This window comes from Lissotriton helveticus, chromosome 11 (assembly GCF_964261635.1).
Source record: "Lissotriton helveticus chromosome 11, aLisHel1.1, whole genome shotgun sequence".
Taxonomy (NCBI): domain Eukaryota; kingdom Metazoa; phylum Chordata; class Amphibia; order Caudata; family Salamandridae; genus Lissotriton; species Lissotriton helveticus.
The window spans coordinates 168,419,879-168,440,816 of record NC_136072.1 but is presented as its reverse complement, the minus strand read 5'-3'; the positions used below and the strand labels follow the sequence as shown (position 1 = coordinate 168,440,816).

The 20,938-nt window shown below is 43.7% G+C and overlaps 1 protein-coding gene across 4 annotated transcripts in view; it reads left to right on the top strand.

The window, feature by feature from the left end:
• ACAP2 (ArfGAP with coiled-coil, ankyrin repeat and PH domains 2) overlaps positions 1–20,938 on the top strand; it is a 402,961-nt gene that overhangs the window by 362,746 nt on the left and 19,277 nt on the right. For all 4 annotated transcript variants that reach the window (XM_078666362.1, XM_078666364.1, XM_078666363.1 and 1 more), the window contains 2 exons: positions 12,898–13,007; positions 14,607–14,717. In XM_078666362.1, coding sequence (XP_078522488.1) covers positions 12,898–13,007; positions 14,607–14,717 — 221 coding nt within the window. The remainder of the gene's footprint in view (positions 1–12,897; positions 13,008–14,606; positions 14,718–20,938) is intronic.

Below are 20,938 nucleotides of genomic sequence, written 5' to 3'. Positions count from 1 at the left end.
TGTGAGTCCCTTGCTCATTGCACCATCAGGATTCAAGCAAGCCGGGCCGAAGACGCCTGAAATGGCAGAAACCGGTCCCCGGAAGCTTGTTTCCTTCCCAGTGTAAGAATTGGCTTTTGTAGTCTGGTCTGCCCTGTTCCCATGATGCACTGGGCCAGGGACAGACTAATTTGCATACAGCCAGGTTCTGAAACTGGGATGGTGCAATGAGCTAAAAAACGGTGTTGGATCTAGCCCTGATCTCTTGACTGGGTGAGAGTACTCTGCTTAATTCAGAGACTCTGTCCATCACCACCCCTTGTTGTAAATTATTTTGTCCACCCTAAGCGTGGAAGGGTATACTCAGATGTGAGTCCCTTGCTCATTGCACCATCAGGATTCAAGCAAGCCTGGCCGAAGACGCCTGAAATGGCAGAAACCGGTCCCCGGAAGCTTGTTTCCTTCCCAGTGTAAGAATTGGCTTTTGTAGTCTGGTCTGCCCTGTTCCCATGATGCACTGGGCCAGGGACAGACTAATTTGCATACAGCCAGGTTCTGAAACTGGGATGGTGCAATGAGCTAAAAAACGGTGTTGGATCTAGCCCTGATCTCTTGACTGGGTGAGAGTACTCTGCTTAATTCAGAGACTCTGTCCATCACCACCCCTTGTTGTAAATTATTTTGTCCACCCTAAGCGTGGAAGGGTATACTCAGATGTGAGTCCCTTGCTCATTGCACCATCAGGATTCAAGCAAGCCGGGCCGAAGACGCCTGAAATGGCAGAAACCGGTCCCCGGAAGCTTGTTTCCTTCCCAGTGTAAGAATTGGATTTTGTAGTCTGGTCTGCCCTGTTCCCATGATGCACTGGGCCAGGGACAGACTAATTTGCATACAGCCAGGTTCTGAAACTGGGATGGTGCAATGAGCTAAAAAACGGTGTTGGATCTAGCCCTGATCTCTTGACTGGGTGAGAGTACTCTGCTTAATTCAGAGACTCTGTCCATCACCACCCCTTGTTGTAAATTATTTTGTCCACCCTAAGCGTGGAAGGGTATACTCAGATGTGAGTCCCTTGCTCATTGCACCATCAGGATTCAAGCAAGCCGGGCCGAAGACGCCTGAAATGGCAGATACCGGTCCCCGGAAGCTTGTTTCCTTCCCAGTGTTAGGATTGGCTTTTGTAGTCTGGTCTGCCCTGTTCCCATGATGCACTGGGCCAGGGACAGACTAATTTGCATACAGCCAGGTTCTGAAACTGGGATGGTGCAATGAGCTAAAAAACGGTGTTGGATCTAGCCCTGATCTCTTGACTGGGTGAGAGTACTCTGCTTAATTCAGAGACTCTGTCCATCACCACCCCTTGTTGTAAATTATTTAGTGTACTGGACTACACGTTATATCACTAGTTTTGCTATTTTACCTCTCCCTTCTTACCACGCAGTGTAGCTGAAGAAGAAACGGGTAAACAGGGAACATTAATTACTATTCCACATGAGAGGTTTCTATGTTCATGGGGAGGAATGTCAAAGTTTGCATATGTAGTTATAGCCTGGGTAGGTCTTCATAGGAAATTTGGAATGCTAGTTGTAAACTCCCCAGAGATGCTCCTTCTGAGCAAAATTACTCTCTCCTTAGCGATGGATCGGACTATGAAATCTGCAGAACTTAAGGTACTTCTTTGCTTTCCACTCACATTCTGCCTTTTTCCCTGCTTTCCTTATAACTTCCTTTCCCTCCGCTAGAGTTGAGGGTAGCACCATACCATTATTCTATGCCCTGACTCTGTTTCTTGTTTTTAGAAAGACTACGAATATTCTATTGTTTTACAATGTTGGTGTGTGTTAATTAACTATCAGCCACGATAAGGTATAGTAATTAAAAAAACTCTTTATTCAATACAACATAGGCACACCACAATAACGTCACATAAGATGGTATTCAAATTTGCTTGCATAGCTATATATCGCTCACTCTAGATCCTCCCACCCGAGCCCCTCAAGTTGTAGAAAAAACTAAATCAGGTAGGGGGTCGGGTCTGTTATCAAATGTAGGGCGGTACACAAACCACAGCGATAGTCACTCCATTTGCCCCAGACTTTTTCCCATGAGGTAAAATCTTTTTTAAACGTAATGATAATGTCGGCATAGGAAATATGCACGTAATAATCTGTATCCTGACTCACAAAGACAACCTGTTTGAATGTTGTACTTGTGAGGATTTTTCCACAGCTGTATTATTTACAAACTGAAAAGTGGTGGCCAGTCACAGATATTTTCAATATTTTTCTGCTACTTCTCTGTACTTCTGCACAGAGCGTAAGTAGTCTTGAGTTGCAAAGACCCTGATTTTTGCTTTGTGTATGGAAACCACTATTTTTCAAGTGAAAGGAAAGAATTAACTGAAACTTAAGTTATTATGGGTCTGTGAATATTTCACGAAGCAAGCATCACTTCTTGGTTTGGGCAAACCTCATTAAAACTGATAAGACAGACCTTAGTTTTGCATAAACACGGTGGCTTTTTGAATTTGTTAGTATATAGAAATATTCGCAAGTCTCAGACCTCCATGCGTTTCCAACTTTTTAAAGAATTAATACATGTTTGGAGAAATTTGGCCAGGTATATGTTTGATGGCATGTGTGGCTGTAGATACACATGCTAAGCATAAGTCTGCCATATAGTTATGGGCTCGGAAGTGTGCAGGTTGTTTTTCTTTAACTAAGTCTTTTGAGTCATGAGGTGTAGTGACTCCTCCTTTGGCTTACAATGAGCATGGTCATCGACTCCATTGTTAGATTGTCTTTTTCTGCTGTCATGTTCGGACATGTGTTCCTCTGCTTCGTCTCGGTATCATCGGTTCCTTCTAGTTATGCCTTGATTGTTAGTATTGTCATCGATTGCGGTTACTCCGATATTTATATTGGTCGCTTGTCGACACGTTCCAGTCGATCGAGGTCCTGAGAGCCTTTGCGTCTGCTGATTGAAAGGACAACTTTTAGATTTTGCCCATACTGCCACTCCAAGTTCCCATACACTGACCAACATCTGGTGTGCAACTTGAGCCTTTCTCTGGATCACCAAGAATCCACTTGCGAGACTTGCCAGCCGATCTGATCGAAGAAGTCGCTGCACGATCGACGCACAACATGCCTCGAGATGTCCCGACGCACGATTAAAGACACTCCAGATATATATGGGTCAGAAAACTACCACCACGAGGTGCAGGCTCAAGATTCTGTAGCCGATGAGGGTAACGTTTCGCAAGACGAAAGTTCAGGATCCTAGCTCGAGTTCCAGGACATTCCACCTGGACAGACTAAGTCCTGTGCCCCCTCCTTTCCAGAAGAAAAAGCTTTGGAAGTCCCTTGCCAACCAAACCACATGACAAAAGGGGACCAGGCCACCAGTCCACTGGTCATCAGTCCTCCACCACCACCTGTGGCACCAAGGGCACACTCTCCACCAATTTCAACTCCTGGAGAGAGACACAGTTCACCACAAGAATTCACTCATTCTTTTTGGACCAACGGGGATGATGACCAATGTTCCATTTCACAGCAAGATGACTTGTGGGACACAAACAACAGAGACCCACATACGGACACAGAACCAGACTTGTACACAGCTAAATCTTCCCCTCCAGACAATTCTACTACCTACCATGATATTATTATAGGTAGTGCAGCCAGTTATCAAAAGGTTCAACTCCCCACTGAACCAATGGAGGATGACTTTTTATTTGAGACAATTGCATCCTCTCAGCATTTGGCCCAGTACCTCCCAATGCTCAAGGGTATACTAAGACATTCCCCAGACATTTTTAAAGAACTTGTTAAGGCATGAGTCATTACACTGAGGGCAGATTACAAAATACAAGTCCTCCCCTACCGACCCAAATTACATAAAGGGTCAACTGCCACCTGACTCTTTAGTGGTAGCAACAGCAAGGAAGGGGGAAAACTCACAAACATGTGGCGAGGCGCCTACACCAGGCAAGAAAACTAGAAAAATAGATGCTGCAGAAAAGAGAGTGGCGGCCCAATTCACTAACCAATGGAGAATTGCTAACTCCTTTGGGCTCCTCTCATGTTATGATAGGGCACACTGGGATGAAATGGATAGACTCCTCCAGCATCTCCCAAAGAAGTATAAAGAACAGCTTTTGGGATTGCCTCTGAGGGCAAATTGATTGCCAACACTTGTATTCTCTATGCTCTAGATGCAGCCGTTACAGCCGCACAAGGCATTAACACCAGTGTCCTCATTCGCTGGCATGCCTGGCTTAAAGTTCCAGGTTACAAGCCTGAAGTGCCACAAAAAAGTCTTGCACTTCCTTTTGATGGGGACACCTATTGAGCCCTCAAGTAGACAATCTATTAAAAAAAATAAATAAAAAAAAGACAATGAGACTGCTAAAGCTATGGGGGCTTTACAAACACGTGCACAACAAGGTACTTTTCATTGCTCCCCATATCGTGGAGCAGCCAAACCCACAATTTCCGACACTTCCACTTCATATCATCGCCCCCAGTCACAACCTACATCGTCTAGGGGGCGATGTAAAGTTCATACGGGGCAACAACTCAAGGTGCAGAGGCAGGGGTATTTTTTCAAAACCATCCACCAATGCCACAAATCCTTGACTTGCCCATATGCCCCCTGATCACATAAGACCTGTCAGGGAAAGACTCCAACCATTTTCGTGCATGGCAGAATATCACCACCAACCAGTGGGTATTGAATATTATCCAACATGGTTATTGCCTGAAGCTCACCTTAATTCCTTCAAACATTCCACCACCCTCCCACAGACTGCCAACAGACCATCAGCAGCTGCTCAAAGAGAAAGTCCAAGCTCCTCTACAAAAAAGTGCGAAAACACTTGCCAGTGCTCTTTATAATATACAATAGACTTGGCAAAGCCAGTAGGTTTGCATTGGACTTATTGACTTCGCTTATGGTTCTTCTTTTAGTGTTTCTTTTTTACTACTTTGTTTTTAGAAGCTGATAAATAGGTGAGTGTAGACGCTGTACACTGTGACATGTTGAAAATGCAGTTCCTGATAGTCTCCAAATTACTACTCAGAGTTTATTAAATAATTCGTTTTTAATAACTATAAGAAAAAGGTCCTTTTAAAAAGTTACTTTTTTCCCTGGCTAAAGCCTCCGGAGACACATTTGACTCAGCTCTATCTATCACCTACAAGCTGAATAGGCCCCTTAATGAGGTGTGAAAACTACTCCCAGAGCAGGGAAAAGGCCTTTTGTGTTGGGAGGTATTTCTGTTCCTCTGGCAGAATGACCATTTGGGCCGTGCCCAGTAACTTGATTAACTTTAAAGAGGCCTACCCTGTCACATGCAAATGTTAGCTGACACCCAAGCAAGACCCTTTTTTGTTCCCCTATGAGATGGGCACCAATCCCAGTGGTAATCAATTGCCCCCAGAACTGGTTTGAAGTGACTACGGAGGGAAGGGGGGGACTGCTCATTTCCCTGGTCACACCTCTGAGATGATCACAAGAGTCTGCATAGAGGAAGAAGGGGTTTTCAATGTTGGATTTAGGTACACATATGTAGTGTGGGAAACTGTAGTGCAAACAGGATCTGCTGCGAAAGTGGATTGGGTTACCCCTCTGAACTTTTGCCTTTTGGTCAGGAAGGGACCTTGATTTTACCCTACCTAAAAAATAGTGGCAGACCTAACTGTGGCACTCCTGAGTACCTTCTTCAGAACACTACTGGACCTGTGGAACGCAAAAGGAATTTGACTGCTGTTGAGACCTGCGAGGAGACCAGAAGGGCTGGACCTGATCCCTCCTGTACCCAGTACAAAGAAGTTGACTACAACGATCGGTTGTCTGACCTCCTGTTAAGCTAAAAAGCTACAAAAGCTTCAAAAAGCCCATTTTCATGAAGATCCTAGCTGACCAGTTCAAACTGGACCTGCCCTGGACCCTGCTGATGGCTTCTGCTAGAGTGATTCTTGAGTCCCAAAGTACTGTTCCTGAGGTCCTGTGACCCTTGGCTGTGTCAAAGTGTACTTCTGACATGCTAAAAAGCCTGGGACATAAAAACCTTTTGGCTCCAAAGGCCTCCAGAGGAATGGGGCAAACCATCCAAAATCGTCAGATGAAGACGCATGTACACTTGGACAAAGATTGTTTGCTTGCCCTCTGAGCTTTTCCACAGCAGCAAATCTGCTTCAGCGGGATATCGCAGAGAGGGGAGGGCATCGGGCATCGTAGAGCCCTGTTCGGCTACAGCTTGTAGCTGTGCCCTGTTGAAAGAATCAGAGCTCCAAAAAAGTGACCAAGTTAGAATTTAGAAATCTTCACCGGGCCGACGAAAGAGCTTCCCTGGGCATGAATTTTAAGTTTCTCCTGCTCAGAGCTTTCCTGCCAAAAGTCAATTCCTTCACTGGGACCTTGTCCAACAACTCCATGGCCAGAAACATCCATCTTGGCCTCAGCCTGCTACCTTGACTCACTGAGGTTCTTTGACTTGTATTCCAAAGACTTAGGACCTGATTTAAATCTTGGCATCTGGGTTACTCAATCACAACAGTGACGGATATCCCGTCCGCCAAAATACAAATCCCATTATATCCTATAGGATTTATATTTTGGCGGACTGGATATCTGTCACTGTTATGACGGAGTAACTTGTCTGCCAAGATCTAAATCCGGCCCTGAGTGAGAAGGTAGAACTTCAGACTGGGTCAAACTTGTTTTCTCTGTCCGCCCGCATTACATTGCCATCGCCCTCAAATCGTGTCTTGGATCCCAGTCAAGCGCAACCAGATGACCAGTTACCTCTTAATGCTCTTTAGCACTATTTTCATTTACATTTTCAAACAATCATATCTCTGGTTACCCTTATTGGATTTTTGTCATTTTTGTCTCTACATTATTCTATGTTTCTAAACATTAGAGGGGTAGTTTTATTGTGTAGTGTTTAGCTTTTTGTAATTCTTCTGGTACTTTTAAATGCTTTACACATTTTCTTAAGTTAATCCTGTGTGGTCCGAGCCTTAGCTCAGGTTTAAATTACTGAAACCTTCACTGGACCTAACAAGGCAGTGACATTCTTACTTGTGGTGGACCGTCCACTGCAACTAATAATCCAATATCTCAAAGAGAGCATCTATGAAAAAAAAGGTACCTGTTGTAATTTAATCTCCCATATGGTATGTTCCATCCACCCCTTCCCCTATTACCCAGTTGGTATGCCCTCCCCTGAAGCTTGCCATGGAATGTTGGGACACTCTCCAGTGAGGAGAGTGGATGGTTAATAAACGGACCTACTTATAATGTTGTCTTGGTCTTTGAGCATTATAATTCTAACACTGGCGACGGACTGCGCAGGGGGCAGAAGTTAACCATCTCCCCTTTGTGTGCTCTCTCCACACACTAACAAAAGAGGAAGAGGAAGTCTTGTGTGGGAAGAATCCATCAATATACAAGGACTTTCTGGCATTTGGTCAGCGATTCATGGGAACTATGCTGTAAGAATAGAGAACACGAAATTCAAGGAGAAGCGGTCGGAGTAACTGACAGGGGAGTACAAGTTCAGGAGGTGAGAGCCAACCTGCTTCCGTGGCGTTCTGCGAGGCTCTGTGGTGCGCTATATCCCAGCTGTCATCCGTCTCAGTGCGAACCTTTGTATGCAGTGGCAGATTGAAGTATGGGACTGACGCGCATTTAAGCCCTGTGACTGCTTATCGGGCTTGGCGTGTAGAAGTGGCTGTCAAAGTGCTCGTTTTCGTGGTTCCCTTTGTAAAGAAAATAAAGCTATTCAAGAAGCCCACCTGTTCGTTTGACGTGCATTTAAGCCCTGTGACTGCCTATCGGGCTAGGTGTGTAGAAGTGGCTGTGAAAGTGCTCGTTTTCGTGGTTCCCTTTGTAAAGAAAATAAAGCTATTCGAGAAGCCCACCTGTTCGTTTGAGAGCCTTGCGTCTGTTCTGGGAAAGTGGTTGGCGCCTGAGGTGACATCGGAGCCCGGGTTCGCACTGGTGAGGCGCCGTGCTGGGTCCTGTTGCCTCCGAGTGCCTGCGGTTGCTGGCGTCTGTGTGAACTCTGTGAAGCCACAGTACGTCGACGGACTGAGGGAAGGCTGACTCCGTCTGCAGCGGTTCGCTGTCTGTGTGGATTTTGGCAGCCTGGTCGTCTTTGCGCCGAGTTCGTGAAGAGCTGGGGGCTGTGTACACGAAGATTCCTGTCAGCGTCTCTGAACCTCCTCGAGCCGGATATCTAGGACGTTCCCCGGCGCACCAGCAGCTAAGGGCCGGTAGTCTTGTGAGAAATTATTAACCCATAACAAACAGTGAACGCTGCCTGCTGCCCTGTACTGTTGCTTTGTGGGCATATCCGAAGTGACCGAATTAAAGTATTGACTCTGTCCCAAGTCATTTTTGGAATGTGTGACATCGTACAGGGAGTGTGAAGCCTGGAAAACTATTGTAACTTAACACCATTGACTAGGCTTAGACTTCTATCGATAGATTTTTTTTGTCTCTATAGTTCATACTGCATGCCATAGTGGAACTCTTAAAAGTGTCTCTCTGGAAATTCTATAGTCTTTTGCTGGTGGTGTACAAGGTCAACCATGGCAGCAGCAAGCATGAGCCAACCCCCACCCTTTTTGAATGAAATAGGGGAACCAGAAATCAGTTGGAAGGAGTGGGTGAAACTATTTGAATCGTATTTAATATCTGTTGGTGAAAAGTACAAGCCAGAAAGGAAAAAACACATACTATTACACAATTTGGGTAGGAAAGGGCGAAAAGTATATGAGTCTCTACCAATGTTAGAACAGGAGGGACAGGATGAAACAGGTGTGGATGTGTATGAGCAAACTATGGAAAAGTTAGAAAAACATTTTGGGGACAAGATAAATGTAGTGTTGGAACGCCATAAGTTTTTCAAACGATGTCAGGGGAAGCAAGAGTCAGTGCAAAATTTCATTGCTGCATTGTGGGGCTTAACACAGCTATGTGAGTTTGGTAACTTAACTGATTCCCTTATAAGGGATCAACTGGTAAGGTGTACCAATAACCCACGCATCCAGGAGAAGTTACTAGCAAAAAACCCAGGGTTAAGAGAAGCCATTGAAATAGCCAAATCTGTAGAACACACAGCTAGATGCATTAAGGAGATGAAAACCTATGGGGAGGAAGTAGCTTCTGTAAAAGATGAAGAGGATTGTAATGAAGTATGTAAGATTAGGTCTAAAGAAAATTACGGTGTGAGAGGAGAACCAAAGGAGAAGGGTCCTAAGTGCTACAGGTGCGGCAGCAATAACCATTTTGCAACCTTCTATCAGTGCCCTGCCAGGTTTGTCACGTGTAAAAGATGTAATAGGAGAGGGCATTTCGCAAGAGTATGTCGAGATGGTGAACAACACACAAGAAATGACGGTAGGAGTACGGAAAAGAGTGCAGCCAGGGAAGTAAAGTGCATAGAACCAAGAAGTGGGAAAATAATTTTGCAGGTAAAAGACATAGATGGTACTGTAAATGCAATTTACCCAAAATGTGATGTCTTCCTCCATGGCCAATGTGTAGAAATGTATGCAGATTCATGCTCGCCTTACACCTTACTGAACCAAGATGATTTTGTGTCCATGGGAAATTGTAATCTAAAACAGTTGAAAATGCCTGACATTTCTCCCACAGGGTATAACAAAGGTAAAATACCATTAGTGGGCATGAGAAATGTTCATCTACGCTTTAAGGACAGGAAAACGTTTGGTCCAGTGTATGTAGTGGAATCCGGATCCAACTTACTGGGATGGGTTCACCAAAAAGAGCTGGGTATCATCCTAGAGCCTAATAGTACTGAACAGGTTTTGCTCACTGACCGGTCCCAGGGAGGTTAAAACATTAGTGATGAATTTGGGCAACTATTCAAGGACGAGCTTGGTTGTCTACACATGTTCCAACACCGGATCAAGTTGAAATATAACGCTAGACCAGTTGTACATAAACTACGCCCTGTGCCCCTCAAGTTGAAGATACCCCTAGAAGTAGAATTGCGCAAACTTTGCGAGTTAGATATAATTCAACCTGTAACTTGCACTGAGTGGTTGGCTCCAATTGTTATCGCAGCCAAAGCCAGTGGGGAAGGCATTCGTCTTTGTGTGGACTTGCGCAGCCTCAACGACAATATATGGGTGGAAAGACATCCCTTGCCCATAATTAATGAGATGCTGAGCACCATGGGTCCAGCTAAATACTTCAGTGTGATTGATCTGTCCATGGCATATCACCAAATGGAACTCCATCCAGAATCGAGGCCCCTCACGGCGTTCATCACCCCATTAGGAGCATACATGTTCAAACGGATGCCTTTTGGCCTGGCGTCTGCAGCAGCCATCTTCCAGAAAGCGATGCAGAAGATACTGGAAGGAGTGAAGAACACCATGTGTTTCCAGGACGACATCCTGGTTTATGGCCGAACCGAGGAAGAACATGATGGGGTCGTGAGACAGGTGTTCAGCAGACTTATGGAGGCCGGCCTGACTGTGAAGAAGGAAAAATGTAAAATAAAAGTGAAGGAAGTTGAGTATTTAGGCCACAAGATCACAGAAGATGGTTTCAGACTGAAGGGCAGTTTAATCCAAGCTGTGAAGGAAGCACCTAGCCCCAGCCCCAAGAACAAAGAAGAACTAAGGTCCTTCTTAGGACTTTTAGAGTATATGTCAAAGTACGTGGACAATTTTGCAGCCAAGTGTGAGCCCATGAGGGAATTAATGAAGAAAAACAAGGATTTCCAATGGAACAAAGAGCATGACGCTGTGGTTGAATCACTGAAAGAGGAATTGGTAACCTCCCCAGCATTAGGAACATTTGATGCATCAAGGAAAACCATCCTAGCCACAGATGCTTCTAACAAGTGCCTGGGTGCAACCCTCATACAAAAGGATGGTAAAGAGGAGAAAATCATTGCGTTTGCATCCCGGAGTCTCACAAACCCAGAACGGAACTACTCCGTCATTGAAAGGGAGGCCCTGGCCTGTTTCTGTGCTGTTAGACATTTCAAGTTTTTCTTGTGGGGTTTAAGGTTCTCCATCCGGACCGATCATAAACCCCTCACCTTCATCTTTTCCGTGAAGGGATTAGAGAATTGTACACCTCGCATTAGCAGGTGGATCTTAGGGCTGGAGCACTATAACTTCAAAGTAGAGTATGTGCCAGGAAAGGAGAATAAAATCGCGGATTTCCTGTCAAGGTCACCGTTACCGGAGGTGGAGGAAAAAGAAGAAGCCCTCGACAGTCCTATTCTATTGATGGAGACACCTGCTATCACGGAAGAGGAATGGGAAAAAGAGACAAAAGATGACAAGGAAATAAACGTGCTGAAGGAGTACATGGAAAAGGGGTGGCCGAGCAAGAAGAGTGAACTCGAGGCTAGCATAGAAGAGTATTGGGAAGTGAGAAATGAACTAAGTTTCATAAAAGGCAGAATCTATCGTAATCATAGGGTGATTCCTCCCAAAGGCCTCAGGAAGAAGGTCATCGATTTGGCACATGAAGGTCACCTAGGGCGCAGTCTTACTAAAGCCAGAGTCAGATCCAGTTTCTGGTTCCCCAGGATGGATGCCTTGACTGAACAAGCCGTTAAGGATTGTGGGGCATGCGCTAAAAGCGACAAGTCTAAAGCAGTACAGAAAGCACCATTATCTCCAGTGGAAGTGCCAACCAAGCCATGGAGCAAGCTGGCCATGGACATTATCGGGCCTATGCAAGAACTGGGAGAGAGGAGAAGATTCATGCTGGTATTAATCGATTACACAACCCATTGGATCAAGCAGAAGTTTGTCCACTCTGTCACCACAAGGACAGTGGTTGAGTTCTTGAACGGAGTATTTGTTGAAGAGGGCATTCCAGTGACTTTAGTAACAGATAACGGAGTGCAGTTTTGCTCGGAAGAGATGCGTGCATTTCTCAAGGGTTTGGACATCAAACATGAGACCACAGCCTTATATTGCCCTAAAGCCAATGGTCTAGTTGAGCGAGCAAACAGAGTCATAAAGGAACATATCCAATTGGCAGCAACCAACGGGCATGATGTAGAAGAGTCCCTTAGAAGGTGTCTGTGGGCGTATCACACCTCCCCTAATAAGGTCACAGGCATTTCACCCTTTGTAGCACTGCGTGGGCGAGAACCCTGCACCAAGTTGAATCCTAGTTGGCTGAGTGGGGGTGAACCCAGGGTAGTGGACCAGGAGGCAAGGGCAGAGAAAGTCCAACTCCACCAAGACAGTTACAAGCGGTGGTATGACACTAAGCACGGGTTGAAGGATTCCAGGTGGGAGGTAGGTGATAGGGTACAAGCCAGAAAGAACATCAAAGTAGGAGCTACCCAAAGTAAATATTACATGCCTTGTAATATTGCCAAAGTGCTTAAGAATGTGGTTCAACTTGAGAATGGCCAATGGTGGAGCTTTGACAAAATTGTAAATGCGCATGAGTAATGTTCTGTGTTAATTTTCTTTCCCTTTATGGTGCCATGGTATAGTCCTATCCCACCAAGGTGGGTCCTGTTCCTTTCTCTGTGTCACCCTATGGGAAGGAGATGTGTTGTAATTTAATCTCCCATATGGTATGTTCCATCCACCCCTTCCCCTATTACCCAGTTGATATGCCCTCCCCTGAAGCTTGCCATGGAATGTTGGGACACTCTCCAGTGAGGAGAGTGGATGGTTAATAAACTGACCTACTTATAATGTTGTCTTGGTCTTTGAGCATTATAATTCTAACAGAACCCTTATGTACATTCTTGCTTTAAAGGGTTACATGTTAAAAACTGGAATCAGACTTCCTCTAGTTATCACAACTTTCATGGACAGTTTCAATCTATTTGTATATTGCATCCCTAGATTTTTAGCACTGACTAGGTTTCTTTTTGTCTCCTAGGGTTCTTTGGTCACTTGTGAGTTCCTGCTGCAGAATGGAGCCAACGTTAATCACATGGACCTGTATGGAAGAGGACCCCTGCATCATGCAACTGTTTTAGGGCACACTGGGTAAGCTAAAAAACATTGGTCTTCTATAGATGTTAATGTTATAATACTGAAATAATGTGAAACAATTGGCATATTTAAAAATCTAATAGTGCATTTTCCCTACTCCAGAAGTACATTTTTTCTTTGAAAATGTGATCAATAACTAAGGTATTAGAATTGGTTTATCTTCAGGAAGTGGGTTTTGGACTGAATGCACCTATTCAGTAAAGCTATAGAAATAACATAGATTTCCCATAAATGGTTATTTGTTAGATGTTGGAGTTGTTTTTTTTATTTGCTGTCCTTTTTTTCTGTGTGTGTTAGTTGAATATGTGAAACTATGGGGAGCTTCAATGAGAACGTTATCTAAAAGATCACAACCAGAGTAATACCTATTTTCCCCTCTCTGTAAGTGTCTAAAACTATTTTCCTAGTAAGTAGAGGCTCTTTAATAGTTCTTAATGTTCAGAAAATATTGCAAATTAGCTTTAGTAACGAAAGAGAACTGAAACACTGACAAAGAAACACTCAAAGGAAACCATAAATGTAAATTTGCAATAACAATTGTTTTGATGAGCTTTCAGGATCAATTCCACAGACTTAATGTAATCTGTGACTCCGTTCTTATAAGACACAAACATTATAATCCCCCCAACCCCCGCCACCCCTTCCCTCCTACCCATAAGTTAAGCTGGTTTATGTGGAAAAAAACATGCTCACCATTAGTTATTTACCACAAGCAGCAGTGGTGTCCTCACAGAGATTTCAGCAATGCAGTTCAGGAATAATGAACTCAAAACGTCAAAGTAGTTAAAAGATAAACACTTATGGAGTAAAATACTGCAAAAAATATAAGACACAAGGTTTAACAGTTGTAGCAAAGCCAACAAATGGTAACCAAAGAAAGAAAACTCAAAATCAAATGTTAATTCACAAGATGTAATAACCCTATGGCTCTGTAAATATTTGGGGTTCATCCTGGTTTTAACTTCAGACCTGGAAACTTTTATAAGGTCCAAAGACCTTGAATCTTTCTTGCTATAGCCAAATCACACTGCAGAAAGTACTCGCCCAAAGGCGCTGAACATGAAAAAACCTTTACAGAGATGCCCCTTAGGTTGTGTTTTTAGGTAGGTTTGAACCATGTCCCATATTTTACAGTTTTCTATAACAATGCAAGCCTCCAAATCATCAGGTTGTTATTCTTTAGCCTACTAAGTCCAGTCAGAGGAGGGAGGGGGTCTCCCCAAATCTCCAGTATTTAATGTTCGGTGAATCGCCATATTACAAGTGCCTTTAGATATAATGAGCTTATAATATTTTTCTGACAGAGTAAGCCATTTGTCAAACTCTGAATCAGACTGTAAGTGTACATTTCTTATATTCAGAAATGGTTTGCTTCTCTTTTCTACCTACATTTTAATATAGTGGAAAATTGGTACTTTTTCCTTCTACAAGACCTTACTCTTGACATTACATGTATCACAGAGTGAATAACGTTTCTAGCGTAGTCTCCTGATAGGTTGTACTTCATTTATAAAAGTAGTACTCCTAGACCCATTGGATGGCTGTAATGTTGTAATTCTAGAATGCTGTATTAATAGTATTTTTTTTAAACAGGCAAGTCTGCTTATTTCTGAAACGTGGGGCAAATCAGCACGCCAAAGATGAAGAAGGAAAAGACCCCTTGACCATTGCAGTAGAAGCTGCAAATGCTGATATTGTAACACTGTAAGTTTTTTTTAATATGATTACATTAGAAATGTATTTTACTTGATCTCTCTTACTTTCAGCTTTTATATAATTAACATGTTAGTTCACTTTCCAGTCACACCAAAATGTCAGATGTGTGACCTTTGTTCTTTCAAAGTACGTACTATCTTTGAAGTTTAACAAACTGAAATACTTCAACCTATGTTAGAAGTGTAGATGTCTTTAAAACAAATATTGGAGATGGTTTAAAGCTACAACCATGCAGGTATAGTCAGCATCTTGGCCCGTGCATTAAAACAGAATGATGAGTGCATCACACTAAATCCTCATATGGGTCTCTGTCCACAATGGTTGTCACTTAGATTCGCAGGTTCTTATGTCTTAGTTTTATTTAAATATTTCGAGAAAAAATTCAAACGAAGCCAAAAACTGGTTCTTGGTGTACTTTATCTGTATTCAGTGTTATCTGATCCTGGATTTGTTTTGCTACAGATGGATTCATAATCTGGACATATAAAATATCCTGCCATAAAATACAATTAAGGATTATTTTCATTGATGTTAAAAGTATTTGATGCAACCGTTGCGTCAATCCCAACTGTGTTGTCGTGTTTTAAAATAGTTGCAAATATTTTAAAACTCTGTGCTGCTGTAGGGGGATTGTTGACCCCAGGCCTACACAACAATTTAGAGTGCTCAAGCCCTGTGTTTTTGGGCAGTTTTAATTATTTTGATATTGATAACAGAATGTTATAACTTTTCATTCTCTTCAATGATCATTTTTAGTGTCAGCACTTTTTAAAGGTAATGTCTGCCAGTTTTTTGTTTTATTACTTTATATAGATCCTCTCTCGTGTTCTTACTTCTATTCAAGCATGTTCCAAGCTTTCTCTATGTAGGCTGGCTGTTTCTCTAATATCAAAGATAAATATATTGTGCGTATATTAAGGCAATATTAAGGTTTCTCTCTGATATTTTAACTACACTTTCTAAACTTATGTCTCTGAAAAGCAAAAATCCAGAATCATGACCCTAGCTCAGATTTTAACATTCTTTTAAATTATATAAAACTATATTTTCACATCAATGGGATTCACTTTCAACGTGATGAAGTGGCAGATGATTCCTTCTCAGATTCTTTCTTTCATTGGAGCAATCTGGACACAATTAGGTTTCATGCCTTTCCCCAGGAAGAGAGAGTCCAGGACATTCAGGCTATAATCCTAATTGTTCAGCCATTGTCCTAGTTTTAAGTGATTTCGACTCTGAGGCTGCTGGGACTGATGGCTCCCTGTATCCTGCAGGTCAAATACATCAGGTGGCATATGTGGGATTTGCAGTGGGATATAAAGTCTCACCAACATCAAGGGCACCTCTCCGGCCACATCTAGATTTTGGAGGAGATTGTGAAAGACCTACAGTGGTAGTTACTGGATTGCAATTGGGTCAGAGGCAGACATCTCTCCCTTTCAGAAAGTTGTGACTACGTTCCACATCGGTCAAACTACCGGAGTTCTGTGCTCTGCTTCATCTGTTTAAGGAGGAGGAGAGACTACATCGCTTGGATCCCAAAAGAGCACTGTGGTTTTACATTTATCATACCAGAGAACACTTGGCGGACTATCCGCTCTTGTGGGATTTGCTGAAGCAATGAAAGGCAATGCTGTGCCGGCAAGGACCATCTCTCATTGGATCGTATTCTGTATTAAGAACTGCAACGCATGGCCCAAAGCAGCCTGCGGAAGGACTGCAAGCTCATTGCACCAGGGCCAAAGCTGCTTCCATTGCGTTGCCACATGGAGTTCCAGTTCTGGATATCTGCCAGGCAGCGTCCTGGGGGGGGGGGGGGGTCACTCCATATATTCACAAGGCGCTACTGTCTGGATATCCAGGTCTGCCACGAGGGGCATTTTGCTCCCTCAGTCCTACAAGACTTTGTTGTTCGTTGAGTCAATTTGCAGACCCACCTTTAAATAGGTGCTGTTTTGGCATCTATTCAAAAGGTGAGGAATCTGTGGTTAGAAGTCTGTCAGAAGAACAAGTTACTTACCTTTGGTAACGCTCTTTCTGGTAGAGATTCTATCTTACTGCCGTTTCCTCACTGGCCCTCTTATCCTCCCCATTCTGTGAATGACTCTACCTTTTAATAAGATCCCATGTCTAGGAATCTGCACATTGGTCCAAACCAGCTTAGTGGAAGCGCAGACAGCCTCAAAAGCAACTGAGGTCGGCATTTGAGTGGCCCTATATTAATCCCTAACTTTATTTCCATGCCGGACCAGCGCACAGAGGTACTGTTCAAATGTTTTGAGATCCAGTCTGATTCCTTGGGAATATTCAAAAGTTGAGGAATCAGCAGTTAGAGTTGCTATCAGAAAGCGCATTACCAAAGGTAAGTAACTTGTTTTTTTCAGACAAAACTGTTTCTACGTCGGTGTGGGATCTTAGTACCGTTTTTAATGAGTAGCCCAGTACAACACTACCTTTTTGTTCATTATTAAACTTCATTTGCTTGGCAGTTGATGATTCCATCGTTCTTTAGTTGTACATAAGCTGGTTTCTAAATTTCAAAGCTCTCATAAAATGTTCATGCTTAGTCAGCATCTGGTAAAAAAAATAAGAAAAATTTGCACAAGAGACTTTTTGAAGTGGAAGAGTTGAAACAATATAGAGAGAATCACTAGTTTTTCTGGGAAAAGTAAAGAAACCATTTCAAGATGGAATGTCTGGTATATAACGTGTGAAAACTGAAAAAAGCCACCCACTGAACCAGGCCTATAACACCAGCAGTAGGGAGGGACCTCTATTTCCTTGGTTTGAATGACAGAGGAACTGCATGGCTAAACCACGCGTACCTCTACCACATAGCCCGAACCACGAATGGCTCTTAACCACGCATTCCTTTACCACAGATGCCTTTACCACACAATTTTGTTTTAAAGGCACAATTGGTAATTGGGTATGCGTGGTTAAGATCCCCACTACCCTGACCCCCCTTCCCTGCCCAAAGTCCTAAAATTCTATCCCCCTACCTCCCCCCTCCACCCTCAGGCCTATAACATCCCCTGCCCATAAAACTACGCCTTTCCACCCCACATGCCTTGAAGCCTAAAACCCTGCCCCCTACCATAAACTACCCAAACCACAGCCCCCCCCCGCCGTGAGCCCTAAAAGTTACCCCCTCAATTTCCATAAAACTACCCCAACCCCTGAGGCCTAAACCCCTGTCCCCAATTTAAAAAAATGACCCGACCCCCCTATAGCCCTAAAACCGCCACCACTCCTAAAAATTCCCTTCCCCAAACCCAGCCCTTAAAACTACCCCTTCCCCCGGGCCTGAGCCCTTAAAGCGACCCCCTGCCCCTAAAAACGGCCCCCTCAACCCGGCCCCCTCCTACTTACCTGTCCGCGTCCGGAGCTTCCTGTTCCGGTGCTTCTTCTTTTCCCTGCCCATCCTAAACACTGGACCGCTATCTGCATGGTTCAGACAAGCGTGCTTGTGCTGGAACGGCCAGCGTCGCTCTGCCCATGTTGGAACAGCCGTCTCCCATTTCCTTGAAAGACCTTCCTTTGACTAGAGTGCACTGGTTGATTTGTTCATTCTTACACACAGCATTACTATTTGGACTTTGATAGCAAGGTCATATGGAAACGTGTCCTTTAATAGCTTATCACATGAGTCTGGTCATTGTTCAGTCCTATTTCTGTCCTCCAGCACAGTGATTTCTATACCACTTTTCTAAAACCTTGAATCTGCAGCAATAACCACTGGTTTAAAAAAATGAATTACTCGCCTTTAGTCTCTTTTTCTTTTTACAAAATAATGCATGACCTTTCTGCAGATCCCACATTGCCACCTCTTCTTAGGATGTTTATGTTCTTTTATATTTCTTATTCAGACTTTAAGTTGCTAGCTCCGTCTTTTTATTCTGATCCTTGTGAGTGTTGCTGGAGGTGCTCGACTCCATATGGATGAACTAATGTTGAATAGTTGGATCCATTCTAAGGATTTGCGACAACTTTAAAAGGACTGATATGTGGCACGTTCATAGATCTAATGGAGTAAACATTATTGAAGGCAGGTAACTAGTTCATTCTTCCATCGACTAACGAAATAGAAGGCTCTGCATCAAACCTTACAGTTACTAGAGACCTATCAGTTCCATATGTGATTGCTGTCTGTTTCACCGAACAATGGTCCTAAATCGATCAAGTGGTGGAATGAGGTCATCTGTAAATCTCCTGCCCTTTCCTTATTATTTTTATAATTATAATGTGCTCTTTACAAAGTCATCTTGGCGCTAGGACAGACGTGACGGATAAACAAAAAAAGAAAAAAATACTGCATTCATAATGTACATCAATTTATATGTGAAAACCTTCGTCAAACGAGGGAAGAGTAGACTGATACTTTGTCTAACCGCAGATTCCTCACTGCTCTTCCTGTTCTTACGAGGTACCTCCTGAACAACATAGTGAGGTTCTGGCTTAGCTGATGGCACACTCTAACCTGCAATTGTTTTGCAGTGCTTTGCGTCTTATAGTGGAGAATGAGATTGATTAAGAAACTGACAGTGTGCAGGTGTGGCGCTTATGTGATTCTCCTCTATCTCTTGTCTGATCACATGGAATATCCTGTTTCCAGTCTAGTGTACAATTGGTTGGATGCTTACAAACAGATCCCTAAGTGTGGCTTGGATTCTGCAGACACTGTGGCTCATTCCATAGGGGCTGCAATTATCCCACACTTGGATGCTTTCAAATTGCTTCTCAGGATCTGTCCGTGCATCCCTCTACCCTTCGGTGGCAAGCAGATGTTGCAGAGAAGGCAGACTTCTTCCTGGAATGCTTTAACAGCAGCAGGGCTACGGAATGCTTGTGAGTCGAGCCTCCCTCGATCACATTTATTTTTTATTTTTTTTAGCCTTCCTGAATAAGACAGTTTTACTAGCGATACAGGACGTTTCGAGTCTACTCCAAGGCAGAATAGTCTCTTGCAGCGCAATACCTCTCCTTGGGGGTCAAGGTTAGATCAAAGGAACACAATCAGCAACACAAGCAATAGCTCCAGCTTCTGTTATCTTCTCCTGGCTCTACCACGCCACCTCCTCTGGACAACTAACCTCCAGTGGGGGAGGGTCTCCCATTTTTGCACCAGTTGAGAGGTGATCATAGTGGCTAAGTGTATCATCTCGCTAATCCTCAAGGTCTCAACAGCATCATTTCTGGCCTCTTCTTCAGACCACCCTCCTTCTAGCTGATTATGCTGTTTGGTTTACATGTCAATGTAAAGGAGGAAATTCTTGCCCTACTAATCAAAGGGGCCATGGAGGAATGGGGCACATGAGTTTATGATACCTACCCACAATCTTGGTCTCTTGAATGTTTTCATTTAGCTGGACTAGTAAAAAATTCTGTCCTTGAGTCGAAGTCTGCTGGCCTTCATTGTAAGATGCCTAGTTTCACCTAACGGTCCACCCCATCAGCAGCATTATCTGAAGTTTTCTGTGGGTTTCAGCACTACAATTCGCTGTTATGCCATTTTGAATGATGCGCGATAAGTGAGTTTTCACCATTTGGTGGCCTTGGTTGTGACTTTGCTGCTGAGGGCAGGAGCCCTTGTATCCCCATTCTTGGAGGGTCTCCTGCGCTGATCATGAATCATCTATTGGGTACTGCGACTGCTTCTCTACCTGGGCCTTAAGATCAATATCCAGAAGTCTCATCTTGCATCTCACTTTCAAGCACAGAGTAATGTTTATAGGGGCAGTGCTCGACTCAAAGATTGCAAACATTCCATATTTGGTGAGTTTCCCGCTCAGATTCCGATCTCGGTTCGGTAAGTCCAGTTCCAATAAAGCTTGATGATCCCATGTATTCTTCCTCTACCACATGCCAGCTGATCGATTAGAAGCTTCCAGTGGTGCCTCAAGAGTCAATGGCTGTAGCATCCAGGGATCCTCTCAGCTTAATTTCTGCCCTTCTGGATCTGCACTGGTGGGTGTCTGTCTAATCTGCCAGTGAATAATCACTCAACCCTCTGCTAGTGGCTACAGTGGATATGGATGCCTCATCGCTGGGTTGGAGCACATCTGGGCAGCCTTGGAGCGGAGTCTTTGAGTCAACATCAGAGTAGCGCATTCACCTATTTAAGTTCAAGATACGGGCCATCCGTCTTGTCATGTAGGCCTTCCTCCCTTCTAACTCAGGGGTATACATTCAAGCTTTGGCAGAAAACA